At 38.1% G+C, this 20,994-nt stretch overlaps 1 protein-coding gene across 1 annotated transcript in view; it reads left to right on the top strand.

The window, feature by feature from the left end:
- Positions 1-20,994, top strand: part of USH2A (usherin) — a 401,466-nt gene that overhangs the window by 310,727 nt on the left and 69,745 nt on the right. The window contains exons 49-57 of the mRNA XM_068939839.1: positions 114-335; positions 5,472-5,695; positions 8,087-8,297; positions 8,692-8,889; positions 9,513-9,667; positions 10,622-10,820; positions 18,983-19,090; positions 19,623-19,806; positions 20,515-20,672. Coding sequence (XP_068795940.1) covers positions 114-335; positions 5,472-5,695; positions 8,087-8,297; positions 8,692-8,889; positions 9,513-9,667; positions 10,622-10,820; positions 18,983-19,090; positions 19,623-19,806; positions 20,515-20,672 — 1,659 coding nt within the window. The remainder of the gene's footprint in view (positions 1-113; positions 336-5,471; positions 5,696-8,086; positions 8,298-8,691; positions 8,890-9,512; positions 9,668-10,621; positions 10,821-18,982; positions 19,091-19,622; positions 19,807-20,514; positions 20,673-20,994) is intronic.

Here is a 20,994-nt window from a genome sequence, read left to right as displayed (position 1 = left end):
AGTTACTGGTGTGCAGCCCTAGACTAATACTTGTTGCTATCAGCAGAAAGCCTTTCATGCATTTCAAGAGCTGTATATGCATAAAGTCTTTAATTTCATTCTTAAATTGACAGGAGAAGTATGTTGTCCTAATGAAGAGCAAAACAGAGTTTCAGTTGGAATTGGTGACTCTTGCTGCCAGGGAATGCCTTACTCCACATCAGGAAATCAAATCTGCTGTGGTGGGTCACTCCATGACAGTTTTACTCAGCAGTGCTGTGGTGGTGAAGTGATAAGTACAGACTTGGTCTGCTGTGGTGATGAAGAAAAAGGAACTGTGCACAGACCTCTCACAGGTAAACTCTTAAGTTCTCAAGAAAAAAAGAGTTTTCATCTTTGTACGTCTGTTGTAACATTAGTCATTCAGCAGTGACACACTCAGACTTAAGGTGATTATGCCAATTCTGTTAAAATGATGTTAAGCTTTACTCAGCCATGCTGGTGGACTCCAAAATAGTGGGCTTTTGATAACCCTTCTTTACCTTTGACAAAAAGCTGGGAGGTCTGGAGACGCTCCAGAAAATACAAGAGACATGTACTATCTTCCTTTATTGCAATCAGGAAATAGGACCAGTCTCCCCTTAAAGATTAGTGTTGAGGTTAAAGTTAGCCACCTTGTGCCCCCATGCTTCCCAGTACTGGAATTTTCCATTGACTCTGCAGATATGTGGTTAGTCACCTAGAAATTTAAGATGATGGTGTTATTTGCTGGGACATGTCCCTCACCTTTACATCTACACAGAATTTAAGTACAGTGTAACCCACTGCTATTTAAAAGTAACAAAAATTACTACCTAGCACTAGTCACCTGTTCATCTGGTGTATCCATTCACCTGTTAGCCTCTTGTAAATCACAGGAAATCTCTCAGATGCACGACATGAACCTTATTTCCTTGTAAGGCACTGTGTGACTAGCTGGTGAGAGAGACTGGCAGTATCATTACAAATACCTATTCAGGTATTTTCATGTGTCCTTTCTTTCTGCAGTTTTTAGAGAAATTACATACCGTTAGCCTTAGGCTTTCTCAACATGACAAAAAGACTTCAATAGCAATTGCAATGAGGAGGGGAAGCCCGATTTCTAAGCAATGAAATAATGAAGGTTTAGTACCCAGTTCTGCTTAGTGTACTAAGATTAGTGATGCAGAGCTTTTGCCATGTGTGTGTCAAGTTTGACCATCTAGCTGTATAACTAATTTAGCCATCCAGATTTGAAGGCTGAACTCCTTTCTCCAAAAATTAGCTCTTCCTTCAGCTTATCTTTTGTATTCACTGGCTCCTTCAGGCCACTGTGATTTTAGAAGTACCATAATTTTGTCTTGAGTGTCAGAAAGGGCTGAACTAAGTAGTCACTAGAATATTTTCTGTGGTTTCTATGCCACCTTTCCCTTACAGTGGTGAATCATGGAGTGCATTCTGTGAGCCACACAAATTGCATGATTTTAGCTCCCCCTCACTCTGATCCATAACTGTGTCTGATCCACAGCACCTATGCAGGTCTCTCAATATTCAGCTCTGAACAAGGCCCTCTTGCATAGCAGCGCATTGTATGGCTGCCACAAGACGGGGCTGGCTCATAAAACATCTCTTTATGTACTTTATTACTTAAACTCTTTTATTTGCCTGCAGGAGCCCTTTAACAAAATCACATTGAATTGACTTTCTCACACCAAATCAAATCTCCCTGGTCCCAGTTCAGTTGTCTTTGTCAATATGTATTTTATAAATGGAGTGAATTAACAGATGCTGTTGGAACAGAACTGCTGGGGTAGCGTTTATGTTTTTACAGCTCTCTCTGGGCAGATGAGTTGTGTAGGAGTGTAATACAGGTATCTTGGGATGAAAGTTATGTTCTTCATTTCAGCATATATGTATTCTTAACAGTTTTTTTTCTTAAATGTATATATTTTAAAAAGCTTTATGGGTATAAAGCTTTTTAAAAGCTCTTTTTAAAAGGTGTTTAACCTATAGCACTCTATCATTTCCCCCATTTTTCTTGAGAATGGGTCATGATGACACTTTTTGGGGGCTATTAAAAAAGAAAACAGTAGCGTTTTCATCATTCACAGGTTTGCTGTGAGGACTTTATGCTATAAGCCATCATACGGCTGAACACAAATACGTGTTTGAACAATGAATTTGCACCGCAGTTGAAAAGAGATCATATTACTTAGCATTAAGCATGGAATAGACCGTGGTTTCTTATCATATCATATATACATCATGCTCAATAGGTTTTTGCTTAATTTCTTAGCGTAATTCAGCCTTGCTAACTACATCATGAAAATGCACAAGCCAGGCACAAAATCTGTTTGCTCTCTATCCCTGTTATTTTAATGATTCTAATGGAAAAAATACTCTCACATAAAAACATAATTTACTTATCGTTGGCAAGTGGGAAAGTAGAATTTTGCAAGAATATCGTAGTTGGAAAGCTGTTCCCATTGTCTAGAAGGGGTAGAGGTAACAGGGGTAGCCTTTTGCAAAAGCTGAAACGCTTCTGAGGCTCTGTTTTGTAGTTGGCAGTGGAGGCCATGTTTAAAAACATAATGACGATTTAAAGCTTTGTTTGCAAGTTCTCGTTCCTTAAAAAAAATCAGAAGAGAAAAACATACTCAGCAAAAGCTCAAGTTTTATGCACAGCCTTATTGTTGTACATAACCAGTTCTGTTGAAAGAAAAGCGTTTTTGCAGGAGCTAGAGCTGGGATAAAGTGTACGTTGGTTTGTTGGTTTAAGGGCTTGAATAGTAGAGCGTTATTGTTTGCCATTGAATAGGTTTTTGGGAGAGTCCATCCTGCAACAAAAGATATTTTTTCCATATCTTATTGCTCTGACTCTTTTTAATTTCTCTTTTCTTACATTTTATTTTTCTCTCTTTTTTCACCCCTTGATGGCCTTATTTAGCTGGGGTGACCATAGAGACATCTGCTGGCAAAGGCTGGCAGTGATGCCACTGTATATATATACATCCTCCTTGAGCCCCGCTGCTGCAAAGTGATTTTCCAAAGTTGTCTCTTTCTGGCTATAAAGCAGGATGTGAGCTAAAGCCACTCCTGGATTTTCTTAAAATAAATGAATAAGTAAATAAATAAAAGCCAATAAACTGTTCCCGTACGGACATACCAGGATCATGAAGGATGATGTTTTGAACTGCTGTGGTTCCCGGTTTCTGATAGTTGCAGTACCCACATGTAAGCCAAGGATTTGTGGAGTAGTTTGCAATGTACACTGGCTCAGTATTTTGTTGATCCTCTATTCTGACTCCAAAGGCTGAGCCTTTTAATACTCATTTTTTTCCTTTTGAAGGCATTGGTTTTGCAGATTTACTAAATTAGTAATTCATCACTCAGCTATGTCTGTAGATTTTTTTCACTTGCTGAGGATGAACATGAAATAATTGTTGACAGAGATCACTGTTAGCCAGAAGTGTCTTTTCCAGCCCATGGATTTTCTTTTTGCTGTAATGCATTATATGCGTATGAAACATAAATATATAAAGCATGACACACACATTCCAGCTGATTTACAAAGAAATTTTTTTATTGGTATTTTGCTGAATTCAACAAGGGTTTATAGGAATTTCTGGGTCCTTAAGTAATTGAGTGAAGTGATTTTTAGAAGGCAAATCGATCCATCAGTATTATGTGGTCCTATTTTTGTTTTTCTTGGAGCATATTTAAAATTGTACATTTGAGGTGTCAAGGTTCAAGAGTCAAGTGCTACATGTGATAAATTAAGCAAAGGTCAAAGGCTATGCAATGCAGTTTCAGAAGATTGTCTACCTCTGCCTTTGCAGCTCATTCATGCTGAAGTGATGCACTATGGGAATTACTACCAAACTCTGCTCTGCAACATCTGCTCTCCCTAAGTGAGTTAGTGCACGTCAGACATCTTTATGTCAGAATATTGCAGTGATGGATGCAGTCTTCAGAAAATGCTGCATAAAAATCTGGTGTGCCGTTCTGGCCATTAAGTGAAATTACTATTTAAATTAATGGCGCTGTCACAGTTTATCTGTGCAAAGAATGAACGCTGATTAGGGTATTAAGTAATTAGCAATTTATCACACTGGAACAAGGTTGATAATAATTAAAGAAGTAATGGTTTACCAAAGAAACTAGAAAGGGAGTCACTTCTTGTTATGTGAGTGAAATCCTGGCTGAAAATTTTAATTCAGTTAAACAAAGATGAGGTTCTCCGTGAAAGAATACAGCCTTGTTTATTTCAATAGAAAAGCAGTTCATTATCAAAATTTTAGCTTGCCTGTCAGAAGTCCCTCAGGGCTATCTGAGTTGGTTCTTGGTACTGAATTGAGTCATTTTCTGCATTAATTTTCTCCTTAAAATATGGTAGGATCCTAGAATGATTTGGAAAAAGGGTGTGAACAGGAGGGAATATTTACCTCTTGGAGACCTGGTGAACCCAGTTTGAATTCTATGAATGGAATCTGTCCTGAAAATAGATGATGTATGCAAGTAGCTTTACTATTTTGAGCCATTCCAAGGATCTGAGTGAAACGCTCTGAATACTTTAGCAGGATCATACCCTCAAAGAGTACTTTTCATTATGTATGACTTTCTAAGAGAGATTTGCCGTAATAAATGGCAGTGGCCACTTTTGCATGCATTTTTAAATGTCGACATACTGCAGAAATTGTGTTAACTACAAATTATTTTGTAGGTGTAGCAGTATATCAGAGCCCTATTTTTTTGTATGATGTGTTTGTGGCTGAATTAGTAATAATGCTTATTTCACCTCTAGTTTTAGGGGTGACAGTAGCATTTGGTTCAGAGTGAAAATTTACCGCTTTTAATGCTGTGGGGTTCAAGACTGGTAATTTACAATTACCAAATTTGACATGTAAATACTAGTAATGGGGACCTTTCATTTTAAAATAAAATTAATTAAAATAGAGGAAGACGGTGGACTTAATTTTGACAGGTTATCAATTCCAGTATAGAAATTAAAATTATATTTAGATTTTAACTTCTAAGAGGGTAAATCTTGCTATTAGAGGATTGAAATTTCACTGTTGGTATTTGGAAAGTCACCTATTCAATTCTATAACATAATAGGAACACCCACTTTAAGACATAAAATACAATGTGAAACTTTTTGGAATATTAAGATTCGCTGGTTGGAAGATTGCCCATATGAGGGGAAATGAATGAGACCTGACCTGACAATATGTGGAGAAGCTTTCTGAATTTCTGCATTCTGCACTAAGCCAGTCTTTGACTTAGGGCTCTCACTTTAGTCACTTCACATTCCGAATTTAATCTCACTTTAGCTCATTCTGCATAATTCCAGCTGCTATCCCAGGCTGATGGTTTTCTGCCAAACTATTGCACTCTGAGTTTTCTTCTTTCTTATCTTTCTATGTTTTTATTATTTACATTTCATATTCGGATGTAATGTTTTGTTGTTTCAGGGATGTTCTGTTGTGGGCAGGAATATGTGAATATGTCAGCTACCATATGCTGCTCAGGTTCCAGTGGTGAGTCCCTAGCACATGATAGAAAGAATGACCAAGTGCCAGTAAAATGCTGTGAGACTGAACTTATTCCAAAGAGTGAAGAATGCTGTAATGGAGTTGGATATAATCCTTTGAAATATGTTTGCTCTGACAAGATTTCAGCTGGAATGATGATGAAGGTAATTGATAGAAAATCTCTCGGTAGCCCTGATTGGATGATGGAAAGAGAAATACACTGTTCATAACTATTTTTCTAAAATAGGAATATAAAAACTCTTGTGTGCATTATTCATTTTCACATTACATCCATATTAATACCGAATGAGTTCACCATGATTGATGTTATTGCAATGAATTCTAAAGGAATTAATAATGATTAGCTGCCTCTGTGAAGTGTTGCCCAGCACTTCAGATTAGTACACTGGCTAAAAGCTGGCATACTAACAAGACTGGCATGTATAGACAATTTCAGTTCTGTGACCACTATTCCTGGTGGTGTAACTTGAGTGAAAATGGAAACTGAAGTGGCCAGTTCTCAAGTGTAAAAATATCATTACTTTTCAGTTTGGGCAATCTGTATGGCATGGATTCCCCAGGCTCCTAAAAAAAATTATAAATAAAAATTAAGCAGTTGATATTTTTATAATGGACTTAACCTTGATTCCATAGAAAACCAGCAGCACTTTTGGCATAAATTTCCGTAGAACTTGGATAGGTCCCTGTATATCTCTTAACACCAACGACAATATTATATTTTTGTTGCTTTTCATAGATAAATTATGCAATCAATTTTCACTTCATTTTTTCATAAAAATAAAAAAAGACCATAAAGGCTCATTCCAATATTTTAAAGAGTTGCCAATGATTATAGGTGTGAATATGAAACAGTTTGAACAGACTTTCGGAACTGCAAAGTGTTGCAACACCAGTTGAAATCAGTGAACATCATCTAGAAGTAGCATCTTGGTGTTGCATCTACAATTTAAAAATACTGTCAGCTGCTATTTCAATTTTTGTTAAGAAAATCAACATCCAAAGGATGGAAAACCTGTTTATATAGATGTGTATTTATGTATATACTTGTATTTAGAGAGAAAGAAGAAGTGACTGAAAGAGCAAGAGAGAGGGTTTCTGTGAATTCCACAAAATGGCAGTTGGTTAGATATTGTGGGATTTATCACTGAGGTAAAAAGAAAAATGGACCAAATCCGGCCTCATAGAGATGTTGCTGTATTGTTTTCATTTGTCTCCCAAGATAATGCAGAAATATTTCTTCCACCTTCTCCTTTTCATGTCAAGGTTTTCATGTCACTTCATTTTCAGACTGAATGAATAATTTTCTCCCAGAGAGAATCCAAGCGTTGTGATGAGTCAGCTGCAGTTCCTCAGTGCATTGTATTAGTTTCTGCGAGGCAAAATGGCTGACAAGATGTTAGTGAATTCTGGTATATAACATGCTAGAGCCATGCCTTAGCTATAATGCGATAGCAAAGGAAACACTTTATATTTCACTTACCCTCGGTAGAAAAGAGAGAGCAGCGCCGGCTTTCTGATATATAAAGATTACTAATATTAAAAGGACTGATATTCTGAGACATGTCCTGGAGCTACAATGTATGTTATGTGTGAAAACAACCCATCTATAATGTACATCTTATACCAATGTCTGTCACAATGTAATTTCTATAAAAGTGGCAAGTTTGGAAAATAAAATTACCTAGCACTTGACAATCATCCAGCAAACTGATTTCACTATGTGAATTAAGGAAGCGTTAGATATGAACTATTTGTTTTCCCTTCTAAAGTTTGTAGCCTAACATGCAGAAATACTTACAGCAAATATTGCAGTACATTTTTTCCTGCAACAGCCCATATTTTATGAGAGTTATTGCACTCTAGCTTGTGGTCTGGTGGAAATATTATTTCATGAATTTTAATGGAAACTTGTAGGTGTTCAATGCATATTTCTATTTCTGTGAATTGTTCTTCATGGGTTAAATCTTGTATCTGCCTCACTGTTTCTGCAAAGCCTCTTATTGCAGCAGAACTACTACTGTTTAGGAGTGAGGTGGTAGAGGGCATGATTAATATAGCCTATGACTAGGGTCCTCACTTCTCAAAAGCTGCCAAGGAATTGCACAGAGCTCATTTTGTGTAGTTGGAAGGCTGGGTGGCAGGCCGGGAATTGTTCCTGATTTGCCACCGGATGTTGTCCCTTCCAGGGGAGGAATGTTCAAATGCTGGGATAAAATCCTGTTCTTCTCATTTGATTCCAGACTCTCCTACTTTCAACAAACCTCGCTGTTTGGGGTTCCAGTGCCTAAAATTTGTGGGGGTTTTTTTTTGCAATGACCCTACAAAGAAAACTCAGTTTCTTTCAGAAAGGATTATAAAAACATTAATGATCAGAGACAGTAGACAGACCCAAGACTGAAAGGGTCTCCCATATACTAGAAATACTAATGTGCCTCATTTGTATGTTGTTTAAAAACAGAGAGATACAAATTGATAGTGTTTGTAAAGAGAGAAAGATGGAGAAAATATATTAAAGTTGTACGTGTATTCTTTAGGTAAAAGAGGAATGCAAGGCTAGTATCCTTTGTCCCTTAGCCATGGAAGCAACAGCATATTGTGGAAAGTGTGACTTTGACCCTAGGGAAAATATCTGTGCATGGATAAAAGGTTTGCGGAATGCTACAGAAAAGGAAACAAAGGAAGGTGTGTGTCCAGCTGTAGAGGAGATCATCTACACGGGAAACCCAGAGCAGTATTCATTTATAGGTAAGGAAAAGTGGTGTATCAGATCGGTGATTTGCTAGTGTATTTAATTCACTTCGGAGAAGAAGATGCCCTGAATGCTATAAGATATTCTAATCAAATGTGAAACTCTTGTAGTGAAGTAACATTCTTTAAGGAGTAATCTGTGAATCTGGGCAGTATCTCCAGGGAAATGAAATGAGTAGCAGTAAGTTCAATGAATACATAAAGTAACCTGGTTTCACAAAAGTTGATAGAAGTATTGCTACATCAGAGAGTGGCCCTCACCAAAGGAAAAGCTTTTATATTCACTTGTCTTTAGACACATAAGTCCCATAAATACGGAAAAAAGAAACAAAAATCCTTTCATGTTTTGATAAAAGACAGAGATTATCCATATGTAACTTTCCTTTTCCAGACCGAAACCTTGATCCTTTTATCGCATATGAGTACAGAGTGGCTGCTTGGAATAGCTATGGAAGAGGCTTCAGTGACGTTAGCAGAGCTGTCACTAAGCAAGATGTGCCACAGGGTGTAAGTCCACCAAAATGGGCTAAAGAGGATAACCGGGAAGACGTAATACTTCTAAACTGGGAAGAACCACTTCAACCAAATGGTATTGTTATATGTAAAAAAAAAATGCATGTTCTGCCATTTATGACAGTGTTCCAAAAATCACAAAACATTTCCTAATTAGTCACTGGCACTGAAATATATATATTCCTAGACTTTGTAACAAGAATTGACCCTAGTTTGAGATCATTTTTATCACAAAAAAAGTAGATTCTCACTTTTCATAGAAGACAAGTATGTCTCTAAGAAGTGCCCAGAAGCCCCTTTTGAGAACACTTATAATAATAATTAATTTGCAAATCTGATGAGAAAATCACATTCATGTTATAAATTGTATTCTTGTTTTTTATTTTTTTGATACTCGTATTTCTTTCAGGAAAAGTTAGTTATGATTTCCAAACAGTGAGAAAACTTGGAATAGTTCCAGTATTCTAGTTGAAATAACTTTCTTAATAGATGTTGAGATCTACTGAGATGTTGATGTAGAGGTTGAGCAGAGTAACTGTTAACTGAAATTAACTGTTTAAGTGGGATGATTGCCTTTTAAAGTGATCTTCCAGAGATTTCATTTAATATTTTCTGTGTGCAGATAATGAGGTTATTCTGATATGCCATCACACTGTATTTCTCAGCTAATGAAAACGGAAAACTTTCTTTCTGGGATAGGTCTTGTTATTCACTATATTATTCTCCGAAATGGAATTGAACGTTTTAGAGGAACTGAAATGAGCTTCAGAGACACAGGCGGTGTCCAGCCATATCAAGAATATTCATACCAGCTGAGAGCCTGCACTGTTGCTGGTTGCACAGACAGCAGCAAGGTTAGTGAGTTGGTCTTTGTGGAATTTGTGCCAGACTTTTATCAGCCAGTGTGGAAACGTAAAACTGTTTTTGGAAAAGTGTAATTTGAAGGCATTAGTGAAGATTATTGAGTAAGTAAGTGAGAAACATCAATAACCTTATTTGGATTCAACCACTGTCAGGTGATCACTTGGAATCTTAACTTGACACAATCAACCTGATGAAGAAAGCAGTATCTTAGTCTTCACAAAACTGAAATTGCGCTGTAGGAACTGATTTTTGTTAAATAGGAGGCTACACATGAGAGAAATACAGTAGAGAATATTAAAATGCACTTTCTCTAAGCCTCAAAAATTGAATCTTTGTTTGTCCCCAATATATCTATAGCCTCCTGTTCCTTTTCCTCACTTATTAAACCAGTGTAATTTGGAAATGCCTCTGTAGAAGTCACTAGAGGCCTTTTTCTTTTTCCTTTTTTCCAGAAAGAGCTTAAAAAGTGTCAAGTTATTCTCTCTTTCAAAATCTTTGATTTCCTTAGAAAAACGTGGATTTGCAAATAGCTATGAAGAGACAGAGTTCAGATTGCATGGGATATGTGGAGGTTTAGCCCTATGTTTACTGGTGCTTAAAATATATGAAATCAGGCAGTTAAAATGCAGAGACACTGATGAACCATATGGAAGAGAGTTATCAAGAGTTTTCAAGCAAGACAGTTTTTGTTGTTTCACCCAGTGCTGTACGCTGCAGCTAAAATGTGGTGAACCTGTTGTGATAAATTGTAGGCATAGACTTATGTAATGTATTCAAGGTCAGATTTCATTGTGAAAAAGGCGGAAAAAAGTAACTAGTTCTCCAGGCCCTTGGTAATGATATGCCAGGCCAAACAACATTTTAAAACAAAAGTGACATTCTCATTGATCATGGTATCTAGTGTACTATTACATTAAATTGCTGTTTAATTCATATGTCTTCAGGTAGTTGCAGTCACTGTCCAAGGAGTCCCTGAGAGTGTTCAGCCACCAGCAGTCAGTGCTTTGAACTCAACAACATTACATTTAAGCTGGATTGCACCCAAGAAACCAAATGGTATCATCAGAGAGTACCGGATCAGTCGAGTCGGGAAAGGGCTGATATACACTGACACTGCAAGCAGAATGCAGCACACAGTATCAGGTAAGGAGGCAAAGCTCTCTCGGAGGATAAAGTCCTGTCCTTAAGATATAAGACATTATTAACATATTGACACTGCAACTTGTCTGTAAATCCCCAGGTTTGTGCACAACTTAGAAATGCTTTATCCTAACTTTACATATCTAAAATTTATTTTCTTCAGTCTCTTTCATTTCGGTCTGCTGTTTGTTAAAATATTAATAGATTTAATTTCCAAATTCTAAAATAAATCTATCTACCTTGATTGAAGGTGCATGCTTTGTGGTAAGTCTGAGGTGTCAAATAGTCTGTGGAGGCTTGACCTACCTTCACTCAGATTCAGCTCTCTGTTTTACGAACATTAATGTGCAATAATGTGGTTGAAGTCACTGGTCTGCTGCGAATGTGTAGCAGTATAAGAGCAAGAAGGGTCCAGTACTTTGTGCCTGAGAAAATTGAAACAGAAAGACAGAAAGCAAAAGATTCTGGATTCTATTGATAATCTGAAGCAAAATTATACTCAGAAAAATTTCTGTTGAACACAAAAGGGGAAGATTAAATTTCTAGGATAGTTTTTTTCACTCTGTGACTTCAGGTTGCTTGTCAGCTTCTTGTATTTATGAATTTTAGGACTATAGCCTTTATTTTTCCTTTCTTTTTCATCTGGGTAGAAAACTTGGAGATTCTTATTTTATAGACACCATTTGATAGCCACCTGAAGAACAGAGGTTGACATATTACACCTATACAGCGTATCTGCATAGGTTCTGCACACCCCTCAGAGCACGAATCCCGAGTCAAGGTAGATCCCTTAATATTTTAGAAGAGTCCCTCCTTGCTGTAGTCAATTGCAGAAGGCTACAGGATTGCTGTTCCTCTTTGACAACAGCATGCTCAGGTGTGAAGTTCATCAACTTTATATCAAATTTTTCTGCATATTCAATGCTCCTGGACATGAGGTAATAACTAGAGTATCTCAACTTGTGATTTCTGTTTTAGAATTGCTGTTGCAAGTTTGTAATGTAAAGAACACTTAAAAACAAGCAATGATTTATCAATCAAGCCTGTGTACATAACCCTTCTTTTACTTCGGGATATGTGTGTGTAATGTTAGGTACCTGAATATATATTTAAGCATCCAGCTAAGCTGTATGAATATCAATGCAACTCTTGATTGCAATGCAACTCAATGCAACTCTTGATCAGATCAAGGCAATTCTTTTTTCAGAAGCAGCTAGGATTTAATAATAGATCATATCTGACAAAGATGGGCAAATTCTCTCTGGCTGCTTCTACTGGAATTTTTCCTCTTAAATTTTCAGTATTACCATGCTTTATTCAGCCTGAAATTCAATGTGGCCATTCTCTCTGAAATTGCAGTCTTGGTTAGGTACTGATTAAGCAGGGCAATCAGCCCACCTGGATCCTGTGAAAATAAATAACTATTGTTTGTGTTGGAAGTACCGTTGTCTATTACCCCACTCTCCTCTCCCCAAACTCCTCTGTATCTTCAGTCCTGTCTGAAGAGTCATATAGAGAGTTTTGAGTAATGTTCAAATGATTAGTAAGAATGAATTTTAACTTGTTTCTGTTGTGAGGAAGCAGTGAATAAGCAATGAGATTAAACAATATCCAAAATTGATATAAACAGGTCATAGGAAATCTTAGGACTTGAGATGTTGTTGGATATTCTCTGCCCCAGTTTTCCCTGTCATGTGATTCCCTATCATCTGTAAGAAAGACAGACTTAGAAAATATGAATATCAGTCTATCACTGTTTCTTCGGACATAACTGGAAAACTGTTTCCCTGAGAGAGGATAACCTGCTCTCCCAAAGAAGGGTAATTACAATATCCACAGTGTTGTGGGCTTTCATAGGCTCCCACTTCCTTCCTAAAAAGCAGTTATATCTGCAGAGTAACTGAGATTTGAACAGAAATGATACAGTTTCTCTTACCAGTTGCAAGGGAGAAGAAACGAAGTTACCTCCTGAGAAATAAGGATCTCTTCCCCTTTTGTGTGCCTGTTCCACTAAGCTGTTGTCCATGCTGCCCTGTTAAGCCAGGAGCAAAATAAGTGATCATTCCTCTTGACAGTCATAATCGAATCTTGTGCTTTTTTCTGCAGGAGCTTCCTTGGGTAATAATGTGGAATTGATGGCAGTGATTTTGCAATGTGGATAATTATTGCTCTCTAAATTCAAAGAATGAGCTAAAACAATCAAATTTATTTCATATGTAATCTCAAATGTTTGAACTAACTGTTGTCTCGTCCCCTGTGGATATATGTTTTCATTTCCTCATCTTTCTTTTTTTTTTTTCGAAAACCTCTGCTTTTCCCTGAGCAACAGTTGAACATTAATGAAGCTGTAGCATTAGTCTTGCTTGAGACTTTAAATCTAAGACCTTGCAAATAACAGACGAGAAGGCTAGCACCTTGCCACCGCACCATTGTCTTGCTGCTTATTTTTAATTACATCAAAGCTTTGGAAACATGATCCCGCAAATGCTTTGTGGGAATAGCGGTGAATGTGCTCATCATGTGAAATCCATAAATTGCTTATAATCCTCTCAAGATGTTAAAAAAAGCATTAAGTAATTGAAGACAGGAAGTCCTCAGTTAATTATTTAGAGGTGTTATCAATGCTTTAAGCAAACTGAAGCATTTTCTGCTATCTCACTGAGTTGAATGCCACTGGGACCCAGAGGCAGCAGCCATCATCTTCTCATATTCTCTAATGCAAACAGCACATGGCAGCTTGTCAATAAAAGACCTTTTTATATCATTTATTACTGAACACTTCCACTACCCTGTACAGAACAATTTGGATGACAGTTATGGCATTGTTTCACTTTGTGTTACTACTACTTTACAAATGGGCCTGCTAATGCTCTGCAGTGGGGGCCAGGCAGAGGACAACAGTGAAGAAAATAATTAGGGGCGTTTTAAAAGAAGGCTAAGAGTGCCCTCTTCAGCACCAGCAGGTGGGTCTGTAGCAAGGATTCTTCTCAACTCCTCCCTTTTAGTAGACTAAAGATCATATCCCAAATAAGAGGCTTTATCAAGAATTTGTAGGATCAGTCACATTTAAGAGCCAGACATGATCACTGACATTTTGTTTAGTGAAAGAAACAAGATTCAGAAATACCTTGGGATCCTGAAATGGTTTGAGATTCTTTCATTTACAAATGTTCTCCTTTCAGGGTTATGAAAAATGGAGACACAGTAATGTTGTCATTGGTCAACCCTATCTCCATGCAGCAAAGAATCATTAGTAATATTTACCTTAAGGAAGCTTTGGGGGGTTGAGGGGTTGCATGAGGCTGTGGTCAGTTAACTGACATCATCCTGAGTATAATTCATGTGGTGGGACCCAGGAGCGTTAGCCTGGGAGCTGATTACTGACCTTGCTGGAGCTATATCCACAAATAGAGACAAACAGTGTGAGAAACAAGGGATTGGCTAATGAGACAATGCATTTTTAAGAAATGGTTTCATAGCCCTTTTGGAAAACAACAAATGCTACAATAATAAAATAGACTGCTAAGTTAAAAAACAACAACAACAATAGACCACAAAAAAAAAGAAAAGGAGTGGGGGGAGTATCCTGTAGTGAACAGTCAAGTGGAGAAATCGGGAAAGCAAAATGCTGTTTATGTTTCCAAATTATCTCTTTTGCTATTTTTATTATTAATCACATACATAGATTTGCACAGAGCTTTCCAAAGCGTACACAAGAAAAGGCCTTTAATGCAAAGCCTTAATAATCAAGGTAGAAATTTACTATAACTAGCTACTGCATGTATGACTATAGGTTTCAGGTATCAGAATTTTGCCAGTAAATTTAGTGAAGCCATGTGCTCTTTTGTTTTTAATGCCCATTTTTGTCTTTAAAGTGTAGTTGTAAATGAGTATTGCTTTATTATGCGTGTTTCCTTTAAAAGTGAACATGACTCCCTTTAGGGGAATTCAAGTAATTTGTTGCCACAGTAATCTTTTCTATCCTGAAATGTTAAATACTTGGCTTTCCTCCATGCCTTTGCTTCTCTCTAGTCTGCAACTGTCATTTCCTCCCTTCTTACTTTTATACTGCGTGTTCAGATGATTTTTCTTCTCTTCCAGCTCATGATTAGGTTACAGTCAGGGCTGTCCCTCTCAGTCACCTCTTTATTTTCTCTCCTTCGTGTCTTGTTCAATTTGTAAGCAGACTGTGTGTCTTCCATTCACTATTTTATCTTTCTACATAATTGTTGTTTATAATTTCTCTATACTTGCATCTAATATATTTTTGTTAAAATAACTCCTCACTGGCTATAAACGAAGGCTTGTTTATAAACAAAGCTCTTGCCCAGATTTTTCTTTTCTCGCCATAGAACTACATTGTTCTTGAAGTAATTACAGTTAGGCACATGAGCTAGAGCTACAGCAACGGTATGTTATTAAGGTCACAGAGACAAGCACTTAAAAACTGACTAATATAATCCATATGAACTGACCTGTATAATCCTAATTCAGCCTCCTTCACATAAGCATGGTGAGACAGCCTGTGTTACACAATAGCACACTATTTTATACACAGGATTGCTGCCTCCTTCAGGGCACAAGCTGTGTCTCTTCCAGCGGGGACTAAAAAAGATCCGTGCGTATAGGGCTGCTGCTTCTGATCTTGCTGGGTTTGGTAGGTTTGCTCCTCAGGGCAGTCTCGGTGTGCACAGACCTCATTCTGAACCTGTCCCTAACGAAAACCCCTGGCCTCATCTCTGCCCAGCCCGCGGGCCGCCACTCACTGCCCCACGATGCTGCAGTGGTGCTGCCTCCAGCCCTGCCCCTGCCTGGCTGTGGGTGCTCCAGCCCCGGCCGGATGCCCCCCGGGGTTGGGGCTGCTCCTGTGGCCCCGGGGCCCAGCTCCCTCGAGGTGGAGGTCAGGCCCAGTGGCCAGATCTGGCCTGGTCCCGCCGGGAGCAGCTGCTGTTGCAGTACCCCGACACCAGCCTGCTGGAGTCCTGAAGACCACTCTCATGCCTCTTGTGGGACCCTGGATTAGAGAGCTACAGCACACGAAGCATGGGACGGCACGGAGAAGAGAGTCTCTGGATTAAGGCAGTTGACATATCCTGGCACTTCAGGGCATTCATTTCTGTTCAAGCTGCTCGCTGCATGATACCAAGGAAGGCGCATCTCAGGCTTTCGCAGGTTGTCATGACCATGTGCTCTTCATTTTCTGGACATGTTGCCTGGGAGCTGGGGGCCTGAAATGCTAAGCTGTGAGCACTCGGAGCTGCAGGTGAAGGCAGCAGAGGCTGCGCTGGAATATAAAGCTCTGTGTGTACCAAGTGCCTGACAGGAGGTCCTAGGCATCCTGATTGGCTTTCGCACAGTTCCTGGGAGGTTTGGGGTTGTTTCGTTCTCTTTCTGTCAGCGTCCTGTTTGTAAAAGCAGGAAATCTTTTATTTCTATTACTGTATTCAGCCATTTGCAATGGTCAACTGATTGGTATTAGTAAAGCAGCAGTACGTTATAGAGGTGAACGCCATAAAAAAAAGTCTTGAATAACATACAGTAAGACAGGCCAGAGACCACATGTTGAACTGAATTGTAGATAGGGCTGTGTCATAATGCATATGCACAAGGGGGGATCAATTCACATTGTACAATTTCTCAACTCTGGCATTTGCTAATTTATGAGTGTCCAAGTTTGCGGTCTTAATATTTTCACAGAGCTTTTGTGTGTATTTCCTGCATTAAAAGGAAAAAAAAAAAACCTCTAAGCAGTCTGGAAACCAGAATTTCCATGATGTAACACTCATGTTACATGAATTTCCGTGATGTCTATATCAGCAGCGTTGGAGCTATTGTATCTATTGCACAAACCTGTCCCCGTAGCAAAGGGAGTCACTGATAGGAAAAATGCGCTGCCATTTTCTATGTAAACCAGCCCTACCCTGATTTGACACATTCTTTTACAGCTAATTTGACTGATAATCACTGAGAGTAAAGGAACAGTGAGATGCATGAGTCCTGGCTCCCAGTCCAGGCTGCAGAGCTGAGCATGACGTGGTATGAGTAGGTTCTGCTGCATTCGTTGAAGACTGATTCATGCTGCGTATTTCTTTTTTTTTCCTCACAGCTCTATGTCTCAGTTCCATTTGTTTTCTCTGCACTTTCACTCCCCGAGATTCTCATCCCATCTCCATGTTGTTTACCTAGCTAGCTCTAGTCTGCCCCTCTGGATGTGCTCTTCCATTTCTGAGTGCACAATCCCCAGTCTGGTCTTCCCATCTTTACCTTCAAGTCTACTTTCTTCGTCCAGTTGATGCCAGTCTTACCTTGGATGCCACTCCTACTTCCTCCTGTCCTTTTCCAGTAGGACAGTTCTTTGTTTTATCTGCCTTTCCACTCCTTAGCCTACTTGGTTCCAGTCTTCATCTCAAGTCTGTACGTGCCTGTATCAATTCTCAGTCTCTCCATAATCCCTCCGTAGCTTCAGTTATTTTGTCTAAGGAGTCTAAGATTTTTCTTTGTGGCTTCTTGACAATTCTGCCTCTATTCCCTTCTGCCCCTAGTTTCGAAGCCTCTAAACGTGATTTCCTCGTCTAAATTGCCTCGTCCAGTTTGCTCTAATCAATCCTTTGTTTTACAGTTCTTTATAGATTTTAGTATTTTCCCCTTCAGCTGGTTGGCTTCGGACTGTCTCATCTCCCTTAATAGATTATGATGTCTGTTAAATCATGCCTTGCTTCCTGAATCCTTCCACAATCCATTACTTTTACCTCCTCTCTGTTTTTTGATCTACTGTTTGTCCTCTCTACGTTCAGAACAGGAGCTTTTCTTCTGTTAGCACTTTTCAGGTGCTAACAAGAGGGTCCTTGAGTACATGCAGGAGAAAGGCTTTCAGTGTCTGTGACTGATGTATCATTTTTAAGATCTCATTTGAGAAATACCCATAAGAGTAGTTTAACAAAGACTCTGTAGCTTGGGCTGGAGCATGTCCTGTGGTTCAGTTCGATCAGCCCTAGAAGCTGAGCTGTGAGATGTTCAAGCCAAACTCAGAAAGGATTGAATCTTTACAGATCTGATTTGTTAAAACTGTAAAAAGCCATTCCTGGGTCTGCATGAATGACTTTTTTTAAAGGCCTAAGCCAAATTTGGGTACATTTTTGTGAGGATACCTAAAGTCACATTCTTAACCTGCAGGCCACTTGATGTCAGAACTGAGTCATTGACGCACAGAGCAAGAATATTTGAAAATTTAAAAGGAAGGGTCAAAACAATATTTTCTCTCCTAATCTCATTGAAGGATGTCTTACATAGAAGGTTTGAACTGGAAAAAAAAATTACTTTTTAAAAATAACAAGCAATTAAAATTAATATCTTATAATGGGGAGCACTGCATTATCAGTCCTGCCTCTAACGGTTTTATAGTAAAATCTTGTAAAAAAAAGTAGGAAGAATAGGGAGAAAACTGAATAAAGAGAAGTTCATAAGGAGGCAGGAATGGGATATGTCCTTGGTCTTGTTTGCAATCTAATTATTTTCTTTTCTCATTGTTGCATATATACATGTATATATACATAATGCTTGGTTTTCAAAACATGGTATGCTCTTCAGCTTTTTCAGGTCCAAAACTTTAAGTGAGTACATTTTCAGGTACTTATCTGTTGGAAACTTTCAAATTGCTGTGGACATCACCAGTGATGGACAATATGTTTGTGCCAAGCATGTTTAGATGCCTTCCAGTTAATTTTTAGTCATTTTGTATAGCCATAAATGTGGTTCCAAAAAAAAAGCACTGTAGAGATTGGGTAAATTCTCATCTGGTTAATCTGGGCTGAGCTCTGGAATGTTGTGACTACGCTGCAAGTGCAGTCTCACTTAATTTATTTAAAGCTAATTCAAATATGTCTGGATGAGCAGCATCCATAGATCTGCTGCAGCGAAGACACGGTCAGTCTGAATTACTTTGTCAGGTCTGTTAGACCATTAGAAGATACCTGTCTAAATTAGCAAGATATTACTATTTCAGTATTAGTCAAATGTAAAGCAAGAATGGTTCATATTTTAAGTTTGCAAAAGAAAAAAACCTAAAAGTTAACTTTCCCTAAAGTCAGTAATTTTCTATCTACTGACACAATTCTTAGGAAGTCTTATATCAACATCTTAGTCTAAACTTTGTTTGGTTTTTCTAGGTCTGCAGCCATACACTAACTACAGCTTCACGCTTACTGCATGCACATCTGCTGGGTGTGCTTCTAGCCAACCACTTTCAGGTCAAACGCTGCAAGCTGCTCCTCATGGTAAGAGAAAAAGCATTCTCATAAAATTGCAGAAAGGTGGTCACTTGGGTTTGTATTTTCTGATGGTTTAGAAAGGTGCCGTACTCCATTGTCATCCGTGAAGCTATCGTGTATAAATTTACACAGGAGAATCTGTCCCTTTTGTTGGAATATTTATGCTCAACACACTCTTTATACTGACACAGTCTAGTTCTACTTTGTTTTTGTGACAATTTTCCAGGTTCATCTGTTAGTTAGTAATGGTTAGAATTAACAAATATGTATTTTTTAAAACACAAATAAATATGCAGAAACAACTGGTGAGATAAAGGCTACACAGCCTTTGACCTTGTTCTCCATTAATCAGTACCTCATCTAGTTACTTAGATTTAGCATAGATTAAATTCAGGATGTATGTTAAAGTCTGTCATTCTCTCTGGCAGTGTTCTGCGCTTACATTACATTGCTGAAAGCAACAGCATAAAGTGTGGGAAAGTAAAGAATTTTGTGTTTCTGTCATGTGGTTAAAATGGTGTCACTGTGATGTTAATAGGGGTGTGGCATGAACCTCATCATATCGTAGTCAGCTCCACAGAAGTGGAATTCTATTGGAGCGAGCCAAAGAAACCCAATGGACTCATTACTCAGTATCGATTATTTCGTGACGGAGAACAGATTTTCTTGGGTGACAGTAGCGACCTGAATTTCACAGATGTTAACCTGCAGCCTAACAGTAGGTAAGGCATGAGAAAGAGCTTTAATAGTATGTAAATGGTGTTCAAAATATATAAGCACGTGTTTCGAAATGTACAAAAATGTCAGTTGCTTTTTTAACAAGAGAAAGATCTCTTCTCTTGTTAGTTAACCACTGAAAGATTGGTAAGGAACACTTTCAGGAGGCTTCAAATGTTGGCGTGCCTTAATCAAATGACCTTTTTTGTTGTTCTTTTTCTGAGATTAGATCATTCTGACTCAAAGGTGTAGGGAGAATTTTTTTCTTGTGGAGTGGTGGGGTTGATCGTCTTTTTTTTTTCCGTCATGGAATATACTCAGAAAGATTTAAGTCTTTATATAGCAGACAGAGCTGTGCATGGTTTATAATGTTTTTGTGAATACTGAACATAACTGGCTCAAAAGCAGCAGCTGCTAATATTATTAAGCAGGCCATTCTGAAATTGCTTTTGGCACTTTCTTTGGCCAATACTTTTATGTCTTATGTAAGCTGTTGTGAATTTTAGTATAAAAAGTATTAGCATGATAAGGAAATAGTTACTTTTCTCATCTTAAGCAATCTTAAAGGTGAAAATGTATGCTAACACGGTATTTGTAGTATTCATTGTATAGTCTATTCACTTTAAATTGGTGAAAATGGAAATGTTCTATTACTGATATGCCTAAAGCTTCTAACTGTACTATCTACTGATTCTCTTTTTGTGTTTGCGCAGATATGTTTACCAGCTGGAAGCCAGCACTTGGGGTGGCAGCAACACTAGTGATAAATACGTTATACAAACACCAGTAGGAACACCAGAGAAAATTCCTGTCCCATATAATGTCACAGTAATTGATGCATATTCTATATTTCTAGCTTGGGACATGCCAGGTAAAAGCGTATTCTTATTTAGTACTTTGTAGCAAAATTAAGGGATGGAAAAAGCAGGATATTCAGGAATGCAACTGAGCCATTCTGGTTTTTTGGGGGTTTTTTTGTATTTAATTGTAGTGTTTGTGTGATTTAAATAACCAGTATATAAAGTTGCTGCTTCCTCTAGACGTATTTTTTAATAATGCTATACTTGACATGGGTATTGTAAGGATTAACTAATCAAAAATCTGTATGTTAATTTGATCTTGTAAACTATCACTGAGCAGAAGTATTACAGAAAAAACAGTTACTTTGAAAATAACTGTTCTTTTCTCTTCAG

The sequence above is a fragment of the Struthio camelus genome, chromosome 3 (genome assembly GCF_040807025.1).
Source record: "Struthio camelus isolate bStrCam1 chromosome 3, bStrCam1.hap1, whole genome shotgun sequence".
NCBI lineage: Eukaryota > Metazoa > Chordata > Aves > Struthioniformes > Struthionidae > Struthio > Struthio camelus.
The sequence above is the reverse complement of the archived record's forward strand: the minus strand, read 5'-3'. Positions and strand labels throughout refer to the sequence as shown.